The sequence below is a fragment of the Lolium perenne genome, chromosome 1 (genome assembly GCF_019359855.2).
Source record: "Lolium perenne isolate Kyuss_39 chromosome 1, Kyuss_2.0, whole genome shotgun sequence".
NCBI lineage: Eukaryota > Viridiplantae > Streptophyta > Magnoliopsida > Poales > Poaceae > Lolium > Lolium perenne.
Genome location: NC_067244.2, coordinates 241,760,112 through 241,780,190, shown reverse-complemented (window position 1 = coordinate 241,780,190; position 20,079 = coordinate 241,760,112). Strand labels below are relative to the sequence as shown.

Sequence of the window (20,079 nt, the reverse complement as noted above, 5' to 3'; positions counted from 1 at the left end):
GCTTAATTGTCGGGTCTTGTGAGCTGCCTAACATGATCAAGATCATCTATCTGTAATGCTATATGTTGTGTTTGTTGGGATCCGATGAATAGAGAATACCATGTTATGTTGATTATCAATTTATATCTATGTGTTGTTTATGATCTTGCATGCTCTCCGTTATTAGTAGAGGCTCTGGCCAAGTTTTTGCTAGTAACTCCAAGAGGGAGTATTTATGCTCGATAGTGGGTTCATGTCTCCGTGAATGCAGGGGAGTGTGAGAAACCTCTAAGGTTATGGATGTCTTGTTGCCACTAGGGATTAAACATTGATGCTATGACCGATGATGTAGTAATTGATTACATTACGCGCAATACTTAATGCAATTGTCTGTTGTTAGAAACTTAATCTTTGGAAGGGGTTCGGATGATAACTTTGAAGGTGGACTTTTTAGGCATAGATGCATGCTGGATAGCGGTCTATGTACTTTGTCATAATGCCCAATTAAATCTCACAATACTCATCATAATATGTATGTGCATGGTCATGCCCTCTCTATTTGTCAATTGCCCAACTGTAATTTGTTCACCCAACATGCTATTTATCTTATGGGAGAGACACCTCTAGTGAACTGTGGACCCCGGTCCATTCTTTACATCTAAAATACAATCTACTGCAATACTTGTTCTACTGTTCTCTGCAAACAATCATCATCCACACTATACATCTAATCCTTTGTTACAGCAAGCCGGTGAGATTGACAACCTCACTGTTTCGTTGGGGCAAAGTACTTGGTTTGTGTTGTGCAGGTTCCACGTTGGCGCCGGAATCCCTGGTGTTGCGCCGCACTACATCTCGCCGCCATCAACCTTCAACGTGCTTCTTGGCTCATACTGGTTCGATTAAACCTTGGTTTCATACTGAGGGAAAACTTGCCGCTGTACGCATCACACCTTCCTCTTGGGGTTCCCAACGGACGCGTGCTGTACGCATATCACCCCACTCGGTGCCCTGAAAGGAAAAGAGTGCGTCTGAAAACTCGCGGGCGTTTCAGTACATTGTATTTTTACAAGGAGGACTATATTTCAACACTAAGCATAGAAACGCCTTAGCTGCGCCACGTTCCAGGGGTTTTTCTCGGAAACCCCCGTCTTCTTGTCCTTTATCATGTATGCTCCTCCTTCAATGACTTCCGTGACGATGTAAGGGCCAAGCCATGGTGACTCGAGTTTTTCAGTGCTCTGTTGATTGAGTCGTAAAACTAGATCTCCAACCTGAAAGGATCTTGGTCGCAAACGTCGACTGTGGTAATTTTTCCGATCTTGCTGGTACTTGGTGACCCGTGATAGTACTTCATCTCGAGCTTCATCAAGTGCATCGACATCGTCCTCTAATGCTCTTCTGGAAGTTTCTTCATCATACTCCGTGACTCGTGGAGAATCATGCTCTATTTCTATCGGCAGTACTGCCTCAGCTCCATGGACCAGAAAAAACGGAGTCTCTTGTGTCGCTGTATTTGGCGTTGTTCGAATACTCCACAGTACACTTGGCAACTCTTCTGACTCGTGGAGAATCATGCTCTATTTCTATCGGCAGTACTGCTTCAGCTCCATGGACCAGAAAAAACGGAGTCTCTTGATACTATTGCAGATGATACCGTTGGCTTTCTCGACTTGACCATTGGTTTGCGGGTGCCCAACTTACGCAAAGTGCAATTTGATGCCTACTTCTGCGCAGTATGCCTTGAATTCCTTGGATGTGAAGTTACTGCCATTGTCCGTGACGATGCTATGAGGTACTCCAAACCGAAAAACAATGCTTTTCACGAACTTTATTGCTGACGCTGCGTCTGGTGAATTTATCAGCTTTGCTTCTATCCACTTGGTAAATTTGTCGATAGCGACGAGCATATACTCGTATCCTCCTGGCGAGGCCTTGTGTAACTTTCCCACTATATCGAGGCCCCATTGAGCAAAGGGCCAAGACAATGGTATTGGCATCAGCTCTGCTGCCGGAGAGTGAGGTTTCGCGGCAAATCTCTGGCACGCGTCACAAGTTCGTACTATCTCCTTTGCGTCCTTGATTGCTGTCAACCAGTAGAATCCAGCTCGGAAAACCTTGGCCGCAATAGCTCGACTGCTCGCGTGATGACCACATATTCCCTCGTGTACGTCCTTCAGGATTATCCTTCCTTCTTCGGGTGTGACGCACCTTTGTAACACACCCGAAATACTGCGCTTGTACAACTCCCCTTTAACCACTGTAAAGGCTTTGGATCGTCGAATAACTCGCCTTGCTTCAACTGGGTCGTCGGGTATTTCTTTCCTTAAGATGTACGATATGTACGCTTACATCCATGGGACCTGCACCATCATCACTAGATCCTGGTCCTCTTCTTCTTCTGGAGCTTCTTTGGGAGCCGTCGAGGTTTTCTCCTCCTTCTGCTTCTTCTGCGCCTTCTTTGGCTTTGTAGACCTCTCGGTTATCTCTTCCCAAAACACACCTGGTGGAATTGCGAGGCACTGCGACCCGATGTTTGCAAGAACATCAGCCTCATCATTGCTCAGCCTGCTGATGTGGTTTACTTCACATCCATCAAATAATTTCTCGAGCTCATTATACACTTCTTTGTACGGCACCATGCTATCATTGACTGCATCACATTGGTTCAAGACTTGCTGAGCCACCAATTGTGAGTCGCCAAAGATTTTTAGTCGAGTTGCACCACAAGCCTTCGCCATCTTCATCCCGTGTATAAGAGCTTCGTATTCTGCCTCATTGTTAGACGCGTTTGGGAACGTCATCCGTAAGACATACTTCAATTTGTCGCCTTCAGGTGATATAAGTATCACGCCTGCTCCAGCTCCTTCTACCCTCTTGGACCCGTCAAAGTTCATAGTCCAAGTTCTCGATAAATCCGGGGGTCCTGTGTTTTGCAGCTCCATCCACTCTGCGATGAAATCTGGCAGAATTTGCGACTTTATTGCTTTTCTTTTTTCATACGTGATGTCCCGAGGAGAAAGTTCTATTCCCCAAAGGGAGACACGACCTGTAGCTTCTGGATTATTTAGTATATTGGATAGAGGTGCTTCATTGACCACTATTATCGGGTGTGCCGAAAAATAGTGCCGCAATTTCCTTGCGGTTGTGAACACTCTATATGCTACCTTCTGGTACTGCGGGTACCGCTTTTTTGAAGGCGATAAAACTTCACTGATGAAATATACCGGCCTCTGCACTCCATGGAGTTTTCCTTCTTCTTCTCTTTCGACAACTAGCGCTGTGCTGACCACCTGGGGTGTAGCCGCAATGTATAACAGGAGGGGTTCCTTCTCTTTTGGCGCCACCAAGATTGGTGGTGTCGAAATTTTGCGTTTAAGATCCTCGAAGGCTCTATCTGCCTCTTCGTCCCATTGGAACTTCTCCCCTTGTTTGATTAAAGCATAGAACGGTAACGCCTTTTCTCCCAGCCTGGCGACGAATCTGCTTAAAGCTGCGACTCGCCCAGTTAACTGTTGTATTTCTTTCAACTTTGTTGGCTTCCTCATTGTTACGATAGCTTGGATTTTTTCAGGATTAGCTTCAATCCCTCTTGCTGAGACTATGAACCCGAGAAGTTCTCCTGCGGGGACGCCGAAAGAACACTTCGTCGGATTCAGCTTGAGACAAAACTTGTCGAGGTTATCAAAGGTTTCCTTCAAGACCTCGATTAGCGTGGCCCCCCTTTTTGACGTTATGACGACATCATCAATGTACACTTGTATGTTTTTTCCGATCTGTGTTGCTAAGCACTTCTGCATCATCCGCTGATATGTTGCTCCCGCGTTTTTCAAACCAAAGGGCATTGTTCTATAGCAAAACACGCCGTAAGGTGTAATGAACGTTGTTTTGACCTCGTCCTCTTCTTTCAATCTGATCTGGTTATAACCAGAGTATGCATGCAGGAAGGAAAGATGTTCACATCCTGCCGTGGAGTCGATAATTTGATCGATCCTTGGGAGGGGAAAGTGATCCTTTGGACAATGTTTGTTGAGACACGTAAAGTCGACACACATGCGAAGGACTTTAGTGTTTTTCTTCGGAACCAACACTGGGTTTGCTACCCACGTGGCCTCTGTATGCAGCTCCTTAATGAAACCAGCTTCTCTCAGTCGATCAATTTCTGACAACATAGCTTTGCGGTTTGGCTCCGAAAAACGCCGCAAAGGTTGTTTGATTGGTCTCGCGATTGGATCCAAGTTTAGGTTGTGCTCGGAAAGTTCCCTGGGTACTCCTGGCATGTCAGCTGGACACCATGCGAAGATTTTCCAGTGCTCACGGAGGAACTCGACGAGCGCACTTTCGTATGCGAGGTCCATGTCTGTCACGATAGACGTTGTCTTCTTCGGATCTGTTGGGTGAGTCTGCACCTCCTTGGAATCTTTCGCAGTGTTAAAGGTTGGTTCTTTGTTAGGCCTCCCTACATCTGGCAGCACATCATAATTAGTCGTGAGCCTTGACGCCATGTATTCTGCTTGCATCCCGAAAGTTTCTGACAGTCGATGAAAATCCTTGTCACATTTATCGGCTAACACGAAGCTTCCTTTGACCGTGATTGGTCCCTTAGGTCCAGGCATCCTCCATAGCAAGTATGTGTAATGTGGTACCGCCATAAACCTGGCATATGCTGGTCGTCCTAACAAGGCGTGATACTGCGACGAGAAATCCACGACTTCAAACTCCAGCCTTTCTATTCTGTAATTCTCTCGGGTCCCAAACTGAACGTCGAGATTAATCTTCCCCAACGGATAACTCGGCTTCTCTGGCGTGATTCCATGGAAACGTGTGTCGGTTGGTTTCAGATTTGCTAGAGATATGTTCATCTTCCTTAGTGTATCTGCGTACATAAGGTTTAGACTGCTGCCTCCATCTATGAATACTCGAGATACATCGAATTCTGCGATTACCGCTGGTAAGATAAGTGCTGACTACCCTGCTCGAGGAACTTGCTGCGGATGATCCGCTATTGTGAATCCAATGTCTTGCCCTGACCAATTGAGGTACTCAATCGTTGGTGGAGGCATCTTCTCTGCCATGAACACTTGTCGCGAGATTACTTTCTGAGCTCTATTGGACGGCCTGCCCTTAAATCATCGAGACAGCTCCGTTGGAATTGGGATCAACGTAAGGTGGTGGTTGAGGTGCTGCCGCTATTCTGAGCTGGTGTCGATTTTCGTCCGTAATTGCGGGAGGAGGTGGCAAGTGGATCTCACTCCTGGGCCCTTGGGGATTTCTATTTGTCGCCTGTGCATTGGCTTGCCCTGCAAACCTTAGCATTGCTTGAAAATTTCGACAGTCCTTTCGCAGTGTCTGGCTTGTCTCTTCCCATTGCTGTCGAGATAGAAGTGCATCTGACACAGCCCGTTCATCATATCCTCGGGAGATACGAAAGGTCTCTGGAACCTTGGCCCACTATTTTGCCTGTTGTTTCGGGAGTCATCTCTATTGTCGCCTCGCTGCTCGTTGCTCCTTTGATAGTCATCTCTATTGCTTCCTCCAGTGCTTGCTCGAAACCCAGCCGAGATTTGGCCAGGAGCGTCGTAATTCGAGAATTGCCGAGAGAACCGACGTCTATTTTGATAATTTCGACCACGGTCCTCCTCTGGTGACCTATGCCGTTTGTTGTGAACAACTTCTTCTCCATCTGCCCATCTGTTTGCTATCTCCATCAACGCTGATACTGTCTTTGGGTTGGTTCTCCACAAATCCTCGACAAAGTCTCCTCGTCGGATTCCTGCGACAAACGCATCTATCGCTCTCTCGTCAGATATGTTCTCTGCCGAGTTTTTAATGATATTCCACCTTTGGATATACTTTCGCATTGATTCATCCTGCTTTTGTCGACACGCTCGTAGCTCTTCTAACGATGCAGGTTTTTTGTAGGTAGATCGAAAGTTCTTGACAAACACGTCCTCGAAACTGTCCCAGCTGTCGATAGAACCCGGAGGAAGCTTCTTTATCCAAGACCTCGCGGCTCCACTTAAATGTACTTGGATGCTCTGCATGGCTGTTGCTCTGGTTCCTCCTATCATCTCGAGATAATCAACTAGCCAATCCTCTGGATCTTGTAGGCCGTCGAACTTTTTGAACTTATCGGGTAACTTAAACCCTGAAGGCACTCGAGTTTTCCGGACCCTCCTTGTGAAGCACGGTAGCCCACACATATCCTTGTCATCTATCTCCGGAGAGTGCCGATGTTCTCTTCTGCTTTGTCGTGCTCTATCCACCCGTGCTTGGGCTGCTGTATCTCTTGCTCCACTTGTTCTCTCGGGACCTGGTGCTGCTGCAGCAGGCCGTGGACTATTTTGCCTTGCTGCTCCTTCGGGAGGCGAAGTTACGAACGCCGTTCCCATGGCTCCAACTCCTGCCATGGCCATATTGTACAATGCTTCCCTTGGATCTCCGGGCGGTGGCCTGGATGCGAGGATGAATGCTTGCGTCGCCATATATCCAGCTTCTGGTGTCTTAGGGATAATGTTCCCTCTTGTGTCTATCGACATAAAGGACATGTCGAGGTTTTGAACCAAGTTCTCCCTATCAGCCTCTGGTATGTTTTGCAGCCTAGATCTTGCTCTGTTCCGAGCTTCTCTGTGGCTATCTCCCGAAGTTCCTGAATGTCGACTTAACTCCGCCCTTCGCCTGCTTGATGCGGAAGCTGCCTCCTTTCTTCTGTTCAGAGCGGCTGTCTGTTTTTCCAATTCCCTTCCAGCTCGAGCGAGCCTATATTGGTATGCTTGCAATTCTTCCGTCGTAGCAGTTGTGGCCATTGGTTCTGAACCATCCATAGCTCTTGCGGCTCTATCCCATGCTGCTTGTGGAAGTTGAACCCTAACACGTGGTGTAGGCCCGGCATATTTATTATCTAAACCTCCCAAATCGTCGAAAGCCTCCGATGTCTCCTCCTGACCGCGACTTGTTTCTCCAATGGCATAGATCTGATAATATTTTGAATTCTGAACCTTGCTGGGTTTGGTGACACCATCATAGAGACTGGTGAAGACCTTGCCAACGGTAATGGATCTGTCGATGAAGTTGAAGTTGTCGACACTGCTCGAGTCATCGCTTATATCTGAGTCCGCAGATGACTCGAAAGACATGTCGCTGAAGATCTTGGCGAGCTTTTCGCTTGCCCTGGTGCTGATGAAGCGCAGCGAAGAAGCCTCCTCTTCGCCTGACTCGATTGACGATGTTGAACTCGAAAAGTCGGAATCGACCGCCGATAATCCCGATGAGATCGGAATTTCGAGATGATACGCTCCTTCTTTCTCGACGCGAAAGTGGAACCTTCCGAACGTCATCTCCATAGGCTCCTCCAGATACGCATATGCATCCAAACAGGAGGGCGGGTGAGGAACAAAATCGACTAGACCAGTTTCGATCTGTTTACCTCGATCCATCGCGTTGCTTGCTGTTGATCAAGTCGACGATCTTGAACGTGCCATCGAGATCAGATCCTTGACGCCTCTAATCCCCACAGACGGCGCCAATTGACAAGGGATTAACTTGCCAATGCCTACGGGTTGTAGACTAGGGTTTTAGTCGGAAGTAGAGGGCAAGTAGATCTCGAAGGTTTCAGCCGAAAAGTACTCGACGATGTGAAAACTAGGGTTTGTGAGACAATGAATCGATGCTTTCTTTGTCCCTCGACTCCCCCTTATATAGGAGGCGGAGCCGAGGGATTCGTGATACACAAGTTACAGAGTCCGGGAGGGTTTCCAACTCATCCCGCAAGATTACAAGTATATATTGTCTCCTAATACAACTCTAGCTTTCCTTAATAGTAAACTGGGCTTCCGATTCTTCTTATCTTTCGGGTCGTGGGCCTTCAGTAAACCCCGGGTACCATCTTCGGCAGGCCCATTGGGGATGCCTATGTCAGCCGGCTCGCAAGGCAGCCAGCCACGGCTCCAGTCGGCTGCTCCTCAGCCGGCCTTTGCTGCGGGCTGGCCGGCCCCGAGCCAACTGTTCCCAGTCCTTTGCCATACCCGGGGTCTTCCCCCCGACACAGTAGGCAATCATCAGGACACCAATTCATGGGTCAGATAAATGAAATAGCCACAAATTATTAACAATTGCATCACAGATAATCATATAAATCATTTATAATTATATCCAGAAGCACACCATCAAGGGGTGGAGCTATTTAGTCAACAGACAAGCTCAGCAGAGCTTTACCATGAAGCAGAGCTCAAGGAGCACCACACAGACAACACTGGCACTTGCTTCAAGCAAGGATTACTCACTGTAATCAAGCCAGGGCAGGAACTATCAACACATATGATCATCCAGTATCAGTATAAGCTAGAACATAGAATAAATAGCATAAGTAGGGCAGCAGAGTAAGCAGGAACATAGAAGCAGCAGCACATGCATGTCCATTGAGGTCAGGGCATGGTAGGTTAGACACACAGCAACAACACACACAGGAGCAGCAGCATATAGCAAGCTAGAGCAAGCAGCACACACAGGAGTAGGAGCAGCACACACAGAAGCAGCACCACACTAGGGATGCCAAGGCGTCGAGAGGTAGGTAGGAAGGAAGAGCAGACCAGAGAGAGAGGAGGAGTAGCACATACCGGGGAGGCAGGCGGTCAACACGGCCATGGCGACCACGGCGGCACACACCGAGCACACGGCGGCGCCAGGCCTGGCCAAGCCACACCACGGCGGCCACACGTCACCCGATGCACCACCATGGCGCTCCAAGACCACCATGGCGCCCAGGATCGTCGACACGACAGAATCGCCGGCGAAGACCAAAGCAGAGAGGGTCGAGGACGAGCGAGCAAGGATGCGAGGGTCAAATCGGCGCGGACCACCATGATCGCCGTCGAACGGCGAGTCAGGCGCGACCCATCTGATCGCCGGAAACGGCCGGAGGAGGCAGGGATAAATCGGCGATGCCGGCGGCGACAGCGGGATCGCGAGAGGATTAGGGTTTGTCGAGGGGCGCGGGGGAGAAGTGGAGCGAGCGATCGAGTGGGTCGATCGGACCCGAAAGGGTCTAGCCCAACCCACTCGGCTCCACTGACAGGTGGGCCTAAGGGGCAATTTGGTAATTTCCAAATTGCATTTAAATAGAAAATATGAACAAATTTAGAAAATTGAAAAGAACTCTAAAAAAATAAAGAAAAGCATGCAAACCACTTGAAATTTTATTCTCTATCCAAATAAAATAAGAAATAGAATTTTTGAGACAGAAAAATTGGAACCATTATTTAATTCAAAGATAAATAAAGTAATAAAGAATCATTAAAAATATGACCCACAAATTCAAAAGGACTTTAAAATAACTTGGCAACATTCCAAGTTAATATTTTCACTCTTAAGGAGTAATCATAAATGATTCTTAGTCGTCACCTCCGGCATGAAATAACAAAACACCGGGAAGGGGGGAACCAAACCCTAAAAGTGGAAAGCATGCATATTTGATTCTTTAACCATTGCCCTTATCGTACAATGATGCTATCTTTCAGAAATAGAGGACCAGGGTCAGTCCACACCATCCAACCGTAACACTTTCCAGTCTTGAGGCAAGTTCATCGCTTGCTCATGTCAATTTGAGTATTTTTACCAAATTACTTGCAAATTACTATACTTACCACTCTTGCATGAAAAGTAAAATTGCTATCTTCATAATTATGAATATGACTAAGTGTTGGGCAATGGAACCATGGTATGAGTTTGGTGGAGGTTCCATTGCAAGGGTTTGTATCCATCTAGGATTAAACAACAAATGTCGTCAGTCATTCTTGTGCCGTAAAACTCGTGTTAACCATAAGCTAGATCTGGAGTGGGATGGAGTAGTCAATTGTACTTCTTCCTCTCGTACATAACCAAATGCAGCAGTTGTGTCTTGCGAGAACAACCGGTGGGTGGGGATCCCATTCTAATTCCCCACGGCAATGCGGTCTATGATGGGTTGCAACGACCGGCGAAGGAATCAGGTAGAGAACCTGGTTGTTGTCGAGGTCGGAAGGTATCCATTGGGTACGCTGATCGGCGAGGACCCAAGGTCGGAACTGCAACAAAAGGTGGGTGTGCGAGGTCGCGAAGGAGTATAATCTAGCTAGGACCTTATATCGGGCCTCACACCACGGAAGTGTGGACGGGAAAGCTGCCCGGTTGGCACCAAGGTTAAGATCTCTTATGGGTAAAGCAACACACCTCTGCAGAGTGTAATGAATCGTGACCTGTCACTCCCTGTTCTGGTATTTGGAACTGCGAACGCTGCCGAAAAGGAACTCCATAAAGTTCTAGTAAACCGGTGAAGGCTGACGGACATAGTTCTTCTGAATAAAAGCAACCTTTTGAAGAAATGGTTATAAAAACATGCATTGGTATTAGATTTTCTGGTCTAATATCGTAGCTAGTGCATTAAACACCTCTTTCCTATTATGAACTTGTTGAGTACGCTCGTACTCATACCTCTTATAATCTCTTGCTTAGACTATCTAAATCACCTCGAGGAAGCCAATGACGAACAAGAAGGAGCAGATGGGATCTGCTACGAGGAGCCAGACCTCTCAGGAGGGGTAGAAGGAGTTGACTACCTTATCATCTACGGAACCGGGAAGGTCCCCGAAGGAGAACAAGCTTAGACTACCAGAATAGTAGTAGTAACTGAGCAGAGCGAACACTATAGTACTTAGCTGCTCAAGTAGAATAAATGTATAACCTTTTAAGACTTTTATATTGTAAGTTAAGTTGGGTTCACCTCGAACCCAGCAGTAAACCTCTTTGGACCCAGGAGGAGCTCCGAGATGATGTATTTGTATGGTTTGTAATAATATGTGAATGCGTTATGGACCACCTATGTTCTGTTGTACTACTCTGAGGGATATAATATTTGCGGATTGGTACTTCGCGAATGTTATATCAACGACTGACATACTACAACATGTAGTGGTATGCAGGATCACCACATAACCTCAACATTCAGAAATTGACTCGTGGCATCTGATTGCCTTCAAGTCATCAACAATATCCATGGAGATTTTGGAGGCAGCTATAGTATGGTTACAAGGGAGATCAAGGCGAAACCTTCTAGTTTCTCCGATGTTCGCTTTAGACATGAGAATAGGGCTTCAAATTCAGAAGCTCATAGAGTGGCCCGTAGTTTTGTTTCTAGTACTGCTGGTAGACAGGTTTGGCTACTTCAGCCACCTGAAGATCTTTGTATTCCGTTGTTGATTAATCAATAAAGAGCCACTCTATACCTCAAAAAAACATGTATGCCCGGTTTTTCTGGTTTTCGAGCCCCCAATTTGGTTTCCTATTATGTTCTTTCGGTTTTCTGACTGGTTTTTGCTTTTGAAATAGTTTGATTTTTTTAGAAAAACAAACAAAATTAAATTATGAAATTCAAACCTAAATATTTAAAAATATATAAATTTCAAAAAATTAAAACATTAATTTTTTTAAATATGAATTTTTTGAAAAATAAGAACTTTTTTCAAACTCTAAACATTATTTTGAAAATATGAACATTTTTTAAAGTAAATTTTAAAATTTAAACAATTTTTGAATTTTAACATTTTCGAAATTGACAATATTTTTAGATCTGTATATTTTTTGAATTTGAATTAATTTTGAACACTATAAAAATAAGGATCCAGGCCCTTATAAATCCACGTTCATATTTAATTTTTTTTATCTTGTTGGAACTTTTCACAATTAAAATATTCAAATTTGTAAAATGTTCATATTCAAAAAATGTTCATATTTTGAAAAATGTCATTTTATGGGAATTTTGTCGAAATTTTCAAACTATAAATCTGTTCATACTCGAAAAAATTTCAACTAAAAAAATGTTTTGAAAATTTCATATTTAAAATTTTGAAATTTAAAAAACACAATAAAACAAAAAAACAGGTGGAAAAAAAGAAAAAAAGGCAAAGAACAAACAAACACTAGGTCGGCCCAACAGCTAGCGTGGGGTGTGCCGCATGTGCTATACGCCCACCGGGTCGATGTATAGCACCTCCCGACCACAGATTTTTTTAAGGGATCATAACTCATTATTATTCAATGACCAAGGGTACAATATCAGGAGGATTAAGAAGCCACAAGCGGCGACCTTGTACTAAATCGAAAGAGCTACGAGCTAGATCATGGGCATGCCCATTATATACTCTATTTTCATGAATGAATCTAACATCCACAAACTCAACACTACACTTCTTTATTTCACACAGAACGCTACTAAAACTTGGACAAAAAAATTTCTTCAAGGCAAACACTACTTCTTGACAGTCCGAAGCTATGACATACTTGGAGATTTGTAGATCACTTGGCAATGCTAGTGTCTCATGACATGCAATAGATTCCAGTGTGCCAGGATCCGAAATGCCCATGCAAGCCAAAGCTGAAGCAACCATAAAATATCCATCCACACTACTACGACAGATTGCCGCCACCACACCACGGTTTCCAGTTCTCGCAACAACGGCATCAACATTAACTTTAACATGATCACATATAGGAGGGATCCAAGTAGAAGCTGTTAACCATTGAGGTGTTCCCATCGACCTGGGCTGGGTTTTAGCACCTTGACTACTCAGTTCGTTGTGAAAATTTTCAATGAACTTAAAGATCGCAAACGAACTTTGGAAAATTTCCGCATGGATGGCCTTCCTTCTTGCGGTCCAAATAGCCCACAGGTGCGCGAGAGCAATCAATCGAGCCCGAGATTGATGAGCGGCCCTGACCCGTATCGCTCACTCGGCTGATATGAGAGGAGCCAGGCCCAAATAAACTTCAAGGGTTTTCCTTTTTTCTTTGTCTCATCAGAACGAATCAGAAACGGCGGCGGCGGCGGCGGCGGCAGCCATGGGCAAGGTGAAGGGGAAGCAGCGGCAGGACAAGTACTACCACCTCGCCAAGGAGCAGGGCTACCGGAGCCGCGCGGCCTTCAAGCTGCAGCAGCTCGACGCGCGCTTCCGCTTCCTCCCCACCGCGCGCGCCGTGCTCGACCTCTGCGCCGCGCCGGGGGGATGGCTGCAGGTTGCCGTCGCCCGCGCCCCCGCCGGCGCCTTCGTCGTCGGCGTCGACCTCGTGCCCATCCGCCCCGTCCGCGGCGCGCACGCCCTCACGGAGGACATCACCACCACCCGGTGCCGCTCCACCGTGCGCAGGCTCATGGACTCCAGGGACATCCCCGCTTTCGACGTCGTCCTCCACGACGGCTCGCCCAACGTCGGCGGCGCGTGGGCGCAGGAGGCCACCGCGCAGTCGGCGCTCGTCATCGACGCCGTCCGCCTGGCCACAGCGTTCCTCGCCCCCAAGGGCGCCTTCGTCACCAAGGTCTTCAGGTCCCAGGATTTCAACGCCATCCTCTTCTGTCTCCGGCAGCTCTTCGGCAAGGTCGAGGTGCACAAGCCTGCAGCGAGCCGCGGCTCGTCCGCTGAAATCTACATCGTCTGCCTGAAATACAAAGCCCCCGCGAGGATTCACCCAGAGCTTCTCGACATCAAGCACCTGTTCAGTGTGGATTCAGACAAGGAACTGCCTATCATCGATGTGCTTAGCTCTAACAAGTCCAAGAAAAGACCTTCTGCTGGGTATGAACCTGGAGTCACGGTGCTGAGGAACGTTGGTCTCGCCTCGGAGTTCATATGGTCGGATGCCCAGACACCGCAGGAATTTCTTGGTTCTTGTACTGAGATTTCATTCGATGATCCTGCATCTCTGCCTATCAAGGATCACGAGCTTACTACGGATGAGGTGAGATTCCTTTGCGAAGATTTACGGGTGCTGGATAAAAATAGCTGCAAGCATATATTGAGGTGGCGCGTACGCCTCAGGAAATCACTCTCGTCGTCATCTTCGCAAGTTACACCACCAAAGGCTGATGGTACTGCGACCGATGCCAAGGCAAAAGGCGATGGTCAACTCTTACAGGACATGGAGGAATTGGTTGGTGCCATTGACAGAAAGCAAACGGGAGAGAAGAAGCGGCAATCAAGACGTCGTGCCAAGGATAAAGCACGCAAGGCCACGGGAGTGCAAATTGATGATGCTACAGAGGATGACGATGCTCAGCTGGACAAGATGCTCGATGAAGCTTACGAGCGTTATGTGACAAAAAAGGGTGGAGAGATAAAACAAGAACGCAAACGTGCCAAGCGGACCAATCCTGATGCTGATGCTGATTTATCGGAGGGGCGTGAAGATGATGGTCACGGCATCACTGATCAAGGTTCTCATGAAGATCAAGATCAAGAGACCAGTGGCGGAGCCACGACCCGACATGCCCGGGCAGCTGCCCGGGCTAAGCTGCTCAATTCCCTTGAATTGCTATCGGAAAGTGAGACTTTAAGCTAGACTTTATATGGGCAAGCCACTGCAAGAGCTCAAACTCCCTTTTATTATGTCTAGATACAGAGAAGCGAAGAAAGGAGCGGATTGCAATTCGAAAAAAGATGGATTCAGGTAGACACCGGCGAAAGCTTAGGGCTTGAGTCCTGCATTAAGTCGACTTAGTTTAACAAGGTATGAATTAGTAGATAGGCATATCTCATGCCGAGTTTTCGCCTGGAATAGTAGTTCCCTACTGCTGAATTTTTCTCTGTCCAGCTAGCTGGCAAGATAGCTAGCTGTCTTATTATAGCTTTTAAGTTTAGTTATCTTGCTTTGGACGATTACTGGAAAATAATTATGATTCAGGCCAAAATAAAGAAAATCAGAAACGTGTGTATTATACAGTCTCAACATGGTTTTGGGAGAGTACAGTCTCAACGTTCTGTTGGGAGAGTACAGTCTATAACAGTTACCGTACAATCTCTTATGTTTTCCAATGTTATTTGTTTTCCATAAACTACAATGTTATGTTTTTGTGTGAAAGAAAACAGCAGGTAATTGATCTAATGCGTCTATCTGTAAAAAGGATTTATGTATTTTTTTTTACAGGAATCTTCAGTTAATCTTATATTTTGGCTATTTCTTGAGTGTGGATTTCATGTTAGCTCGTTTAAAAAAAACAAAAATGGAATTTTAAAGTTTCTAAAAAAATGTGAAAAGATCTTATGTAGACAATGTTGAGTTCTATCAATGTGCAAAATTTGAACTCTAGATACCATATATTCGAGGCTGAGCAAAAATGACAAATCTGACAGATTTTGAGGTTTTGAAAATTTGCACTGTTCACTATTGTTGATGTCAAATAACAGCGGAGAACAAATAACATTGGAAAACATAAAAATGACAAATATACATGTAGCTCGGGCTACACTTGTGGTTTCCACTGTTTCTTTTGGTGTATATCTGTTGAATTTCCATATAAACTGCACCGTTTTGTGAATACCTTTTCATGTGCAGTTACACTTTTTTAAAATTGTTCGTGATTTCCAGAATTTGCGTTAAACTGTGTTCTAGGCGGTCCCAAATTATCTCTATCAATTCAATGAGTCCCAGAACTTTGAAAAGGAGGTTGATCCTACACTTATTGCAGCAAGGTAGCATGCCCTAATACGAGACTGGATAATCCTCTTCTGCCGTGGCGCTGTTGTTACCAGAGTGGTAGTGGTATGGATGGATTTACGTTTCTGCTGGTTAGTAGCTTGATGAATCTAGTGAGTTGGGGACTTAACGCAAGCCCTGTTCGTCTGTGCACTTTCCGTTGCCATGGTAATAATATGTCAAGACTATGTGATCCACCTCTGCCTGTCTCTGGCTATTATTATGCTGCTGCATCTAATTTCTGTTCTTATCACTTGACTATTTGCTATTGTTCTATTCCATGCATTCTGCAATCATTGTGATGTTTGTTAACTTCTTATACGAAACTGTTGTGATTGGAAATTTAGCGGATTCCATGCTGAGTGTGAGAATCCGTCTTATTCATTGCTGGGGCTAATCCCTAGCATGTGTTTTCTGGTATTTCTGACCAGACAGCTGTGAGCATACAGCTTCTAATGCAATAGTTGAGCATGTAATTACAGCTGTTCAAGCAAATCTGGTTTGTGACATTTGTCATTGCATCTGGCAGATGATAAGGGATCTATTCGTAGCTAGAAAAAACCATAACAACTGATAAGTGCTCTTACAAACAAGGAACTACTATGATTCCCCAGAAAGTACTAATTTACTAGTACTAATCTGGCAAGCCAGATCCTTGATTACTTGACATTAAGCGCTGGGTAGCCAAAAGAGCAAACTGTAGCGCAGTGGTTCGGTCATGACATGTTCACAGAAGCATGAACTGGCATAGCTGAACAGAATGACAGTAAAGATGAAAGAGAGAACAACGTAAGAATTTGAAGAAGCTGGTAACCGAAAAGAAGGAGAAGCTGGCTAAAGCCCAGTGCTCGAGTCCTACATCGAGTCGAATTAGTTTAACTGGGCATGTCTCATGCTGAATTTTAGTTTGGTTGGTAGTAGCTCTACTGCTGGTTTTTCTTGTCTGTCCAACTAGCCGGCGAGCGAGATAGCTAACTGTTCTGTTATACGTTGATGTGAGCGATTTCACACCTTTCATAGAAGTTCCCAGTTGTGTTACCGTGTAGCTGGACAGTATTTTTATGATTCATAGTCTGTTTGAGTTGAATGCCTCGAAAAATCTGAAACGGTTGGTACAGACTCTTATGCTTCCCAATGTGTTTTTTCATAAACTCCAGTATCATTCTTTTGAAAGAATAGCTTATTGACCTGCTGCATGTATTCATAAAATGAATTTTGTACACTTATTTGCAAGAAGCTTGAAAATCCTATTTTATAGTGGTATTTTCATGTTTTTTTTTTGTTAGTATCCGTTATCTGTTGCGATGTCCGTCTAAACTGCACTTTTTTGTGCAATGTTACCTTTTTTATTCAATTGCTTTTTTTTAAAAAAAATGGCTGTGATTTCTGGAATTTGCAGGAGACTGTTCTTGGCAGCCCCAGATTCTACTCCCTCCGTCCTGTCCTATGAAACATGTCCGAAGGTTTGTTTAAATTTTGATATATTTGAACACAAAATAGTATGTAGATACATTTAAACTTTGACAAATCTCAGACAAGTTTTATGGGACGAAGAGAGTATTTATCAATGCAATGAGATATATAAGCTTTGACGCTTTGAGCAGAAGAGAAATGTTCGACCATACTATGATTCGTCCAGAATGTATTACAGTGATAATGTGGCAAGCTAGTTCGTTGCTTGACATTAGGGCACGTACAATGCGATAATGTCAGCCTTCACTTATGCTTGCCACGTCAGATTTTTGCTTAGTTGGAGGAGAGAATGTGAAGGGAAAGAAGGTTGTCTTTCCTTAGCTAAGGGATGATCTCTTATGAAATAAGAGAAAACTATTTTCCCTATTGTACGACTTGTCTTTCCTCAGTCACATAATTTCCTACTAAAAATAATTAATTATTATTTATTACAAGGGATGACAATAAGAGATAATGCATTATACCGATTATATTTATCACTCTCTCTAGATGACATGGACTACTAAGAGAAGACGTGTCTTCCCTACCATTGTACATGCCCGCTGAGTGGTTAGGCAACTGCCTTATCCAACACCCCAGTATGGCAAAGCTGCACAGCGTCGTGAAATAATTTCACGAACATGCGTTGTATGGCTGCAGAGACTATGGGCGCGTTTGGTAGCCTCGGCGTCCCTTGGTTTGTATCGGCCCAACATTTTTCGGTCCGTTTGGTTACCTGGTTTTGCCCGCGTTCTTGCACGAACCGCTTCTCAAAGCACCGTCGGGCCAGGCCTAGAGGAACGGCCGGTTCGGCGGCCATTTCTAGCGATCCACCTCCGTTCTGGCAGAACTCGAGAACGCCGCGTTCCCGCAGAGCCAACGCGGGAGATGGCATGAGCTCGCGCGGGGACGGCGAAATCTCGGCGGGATGAATTCGGTCACCGCGCTTGAAATTTCGCCACCGTATATAGGGGCGGCTCTCTCACAGCCAAATCCAAATCCAAATCCCCCATTTCCCTCCATTTCGAGCTCATCCACCCTTCCCGATCTAGAGACATGGCGGCTCTTCCTCACATGCACGATCGACGAGGCTTGCGGCGGCGACCGTGGCTGTGAGACGGCTACTGGCCCCTGATGGTCGTCTTCTTCCTCTGCGTCGATGACTTCGGTTGTGGTAAGCTTCTCCAAACCCTAGCCTTAGATCTAGATCTTGTGGGTACATAGGGGGGCCTGAACGAATCCATTGTAGGACATTCCTTCATCCCCAGTCGAGATTGTGGAGGTTGTCCGGGTTGCATCTGACTCTACCACTGGAACGCTGGTGCTGTCTGCATCTTCGCCAGGTTCCCCTGCTTCCCCGACCTCGGTGCTGCGTGTGGCTCCTCTAACTGTAAGGATGCTCTTACTTTTGTCGCTCTTCTTGATGTGGTAGTTCATTGATGTGGTAGTGCTTAAGGATGTGGATGTGGTAGTGGTAGTTCATTGATCTGCTAGTGTTTGTCATGTAGACGATCATACCATTGGACTCCCCTGATCTTTCTGCTCCTACTATCAATGCTGAGCAATGTCTGATTTCAAGCAAACCAGCCATTGTTTGGAAACTTGAGCTTTCAGAGTTTATGCTCAATCGATTGGGTCAGCTCGTCCGTAGCAGCGTCTATTTCAACATGGGATTCAAAGAGCAACAAATGAAGAAGGTAGCTGCTGACGTTCTTGCATTCGCTCGCATACATGTGACCACTCTTCAGCTCTACAACCACATCAGAAACTGGAGGACCAAGTGAAGCGTCATACTGAAGATGAAAACAAATCTCATTCTAGACTGGAGCGAAGATGGTTGCTGCTTCTATGCTGCTGATGAAGATACGACGGACGAGTACAATCAGGTAGTAAGCCTCATTGAGTTCCTTCATAGATCTGTATGTGAATGTCGTCCGCACTAACAGTTGTTCCTTGTGGATTGCGCTGCTACTCGAGGCATCGCCCTTATGTCGGAACCCCGATCACGAACTATGCTCGGATGAAGACGATCTTCACGCCCCGGTTTGTCTGCAGAGCGCAACTATTCCAACCTAACTTGCTGGTCAGGGCTATCAACTTCATTACAGACAACGAAGAACAGTATGCCGAGTACCGTAAGCTGCAGCCACCGGAGAGGAGGAGCTCGCTTAGGACCTGACTTCACAAGCAGTTTCCTGCTTAGTTCTTCTGCATCCTTGGTCATGATCTGCTCATTTTGGGAGGTGGTCTCGTATCCCTCCATTAGCTAGGACTTGCTTGAACCTAATCCCCGGTCTATAATGATGAACATGTTCGAGGTGATATATACTAACCCCTCGTGTGATGATCCTGCGATGCATCACGGAGTATAGTTGCTTCACTCGTGATGCATCGTCCACTAAGTAGTTGCTCTATATTACCAACACATTTTGTGATGAACTGAATCTTTTGTGTGTTGTAATTCAGTTATTAGCAGTACTGTGTAACCTCACCACTCTAAGTGAAGGGGTTACCACAACTCGCCCCTATCTGCAACCGAACAGCGTGTGGGCTGCATGAGCAGGGAAGAAAGTAGTATGTGCAGGCACCCAAACAATGGGGAATGACTTCCTTCTCCGGCGCAGAAAAGGCCGCCCAGGCTACCAAACGGCCGGCGTTTCAGGGCCCATGGCATGTTCGCGACGCGCAGGGAGGCCGCCCTATGGAGTGGAGTGGGCGGCTCTAGGTGAGCAAGGAAGGAAGCAAGCGACGTGATCAACGAGCTACGTATCCATCCTTTCGGCTACCCCGCGCCGCAAAAGTGCTCGCGTCGACCACACAACATCGCCCCGCTTTCGGTCGCCGTAGGGCGGCATCGGCATGGGCCAACAACCGCACGACGAGGAGTTCCACACCACACAATGCTCTTTAGGGCATGTCCTAGTATCCGTTTTACGGAGTAATTTGTTTGGGTCCTACCCTAATCTATTTGGGTCAGGACAACCCTAACGGTCCTACGCCAAAAAAATGTAGATAGCAAACTTGATTTACAAATTTGAAACGAAAAGAAGACAAAACTTAAAAAAACCCTGGCCGAAACCTAGTCTACTGCTCATTGTCGTCCTCCTGGGTCAAGTCCACGATCACCGACATCTCGCCCAACCAATTGGG

At 46.0% G+C, this 20,079-nt stretch overlaps 1 protein-coding gene across 5 annotated transcripts; it reads left to right on the top strand.

The window, feature by feature from the left end:
* The first annotated feature begins 12,778 nt into the window (after positions 1-12,778).
* Positions 12,779-15,745, top strand: LOC127327408 (uncharacterized). 5 transcript variants are annotated; one of them, XM_051354181.2, is made up of 3 exons: positions 12,779-14,326; positions 14,398-14,511; positions 15,394-15,745. In XM_051354181.2, the coding sequence occupies exons 1-2, from the start codon at positions 12,850-12,852 to the stop codon at positions 14,478-14,480; spliced, it is 1,560 nt and encodes a 519-aa protein (XP_051210141.1). In that variant the 5' UTR covers positions 12,779-12,849; the 3' UTR covers positions 14,481-14,511; positions 15,394-15,745. The 5 variants fall into 5 exon arrangements, with proteins under 5 accessions (XP_051210141.1, XP_051210139.1, XP_051210142.1 ...); XM_051354179.2 differs by having other exon boundaries at positions 15,370-15,745; XM_051354182.2 differs by having other exon boundaries at positions 15,474-15,744.
* The last annotated feature ends 4,334 nt before the right edge of the window (positions 15,746-20,079 follow it).

Excerpts from the sequence above, each read along its gene's own strand:
- LOC127327408 (XM_051354181.2), top strand. The coding sequence starts at position 12,850 with ATGGGCAAGGTGAAGGGGAAGCAGCGGCAGGACAAGTACTACCACCTC. Across the intron at positions 14,327-14,397 it reads CCTTGAATTGCTATCGGAAA|ATACAGAGAAGCGAAGAAAG; the intron begins GTGAGACTTTAA and ends TATTATGTCTAG.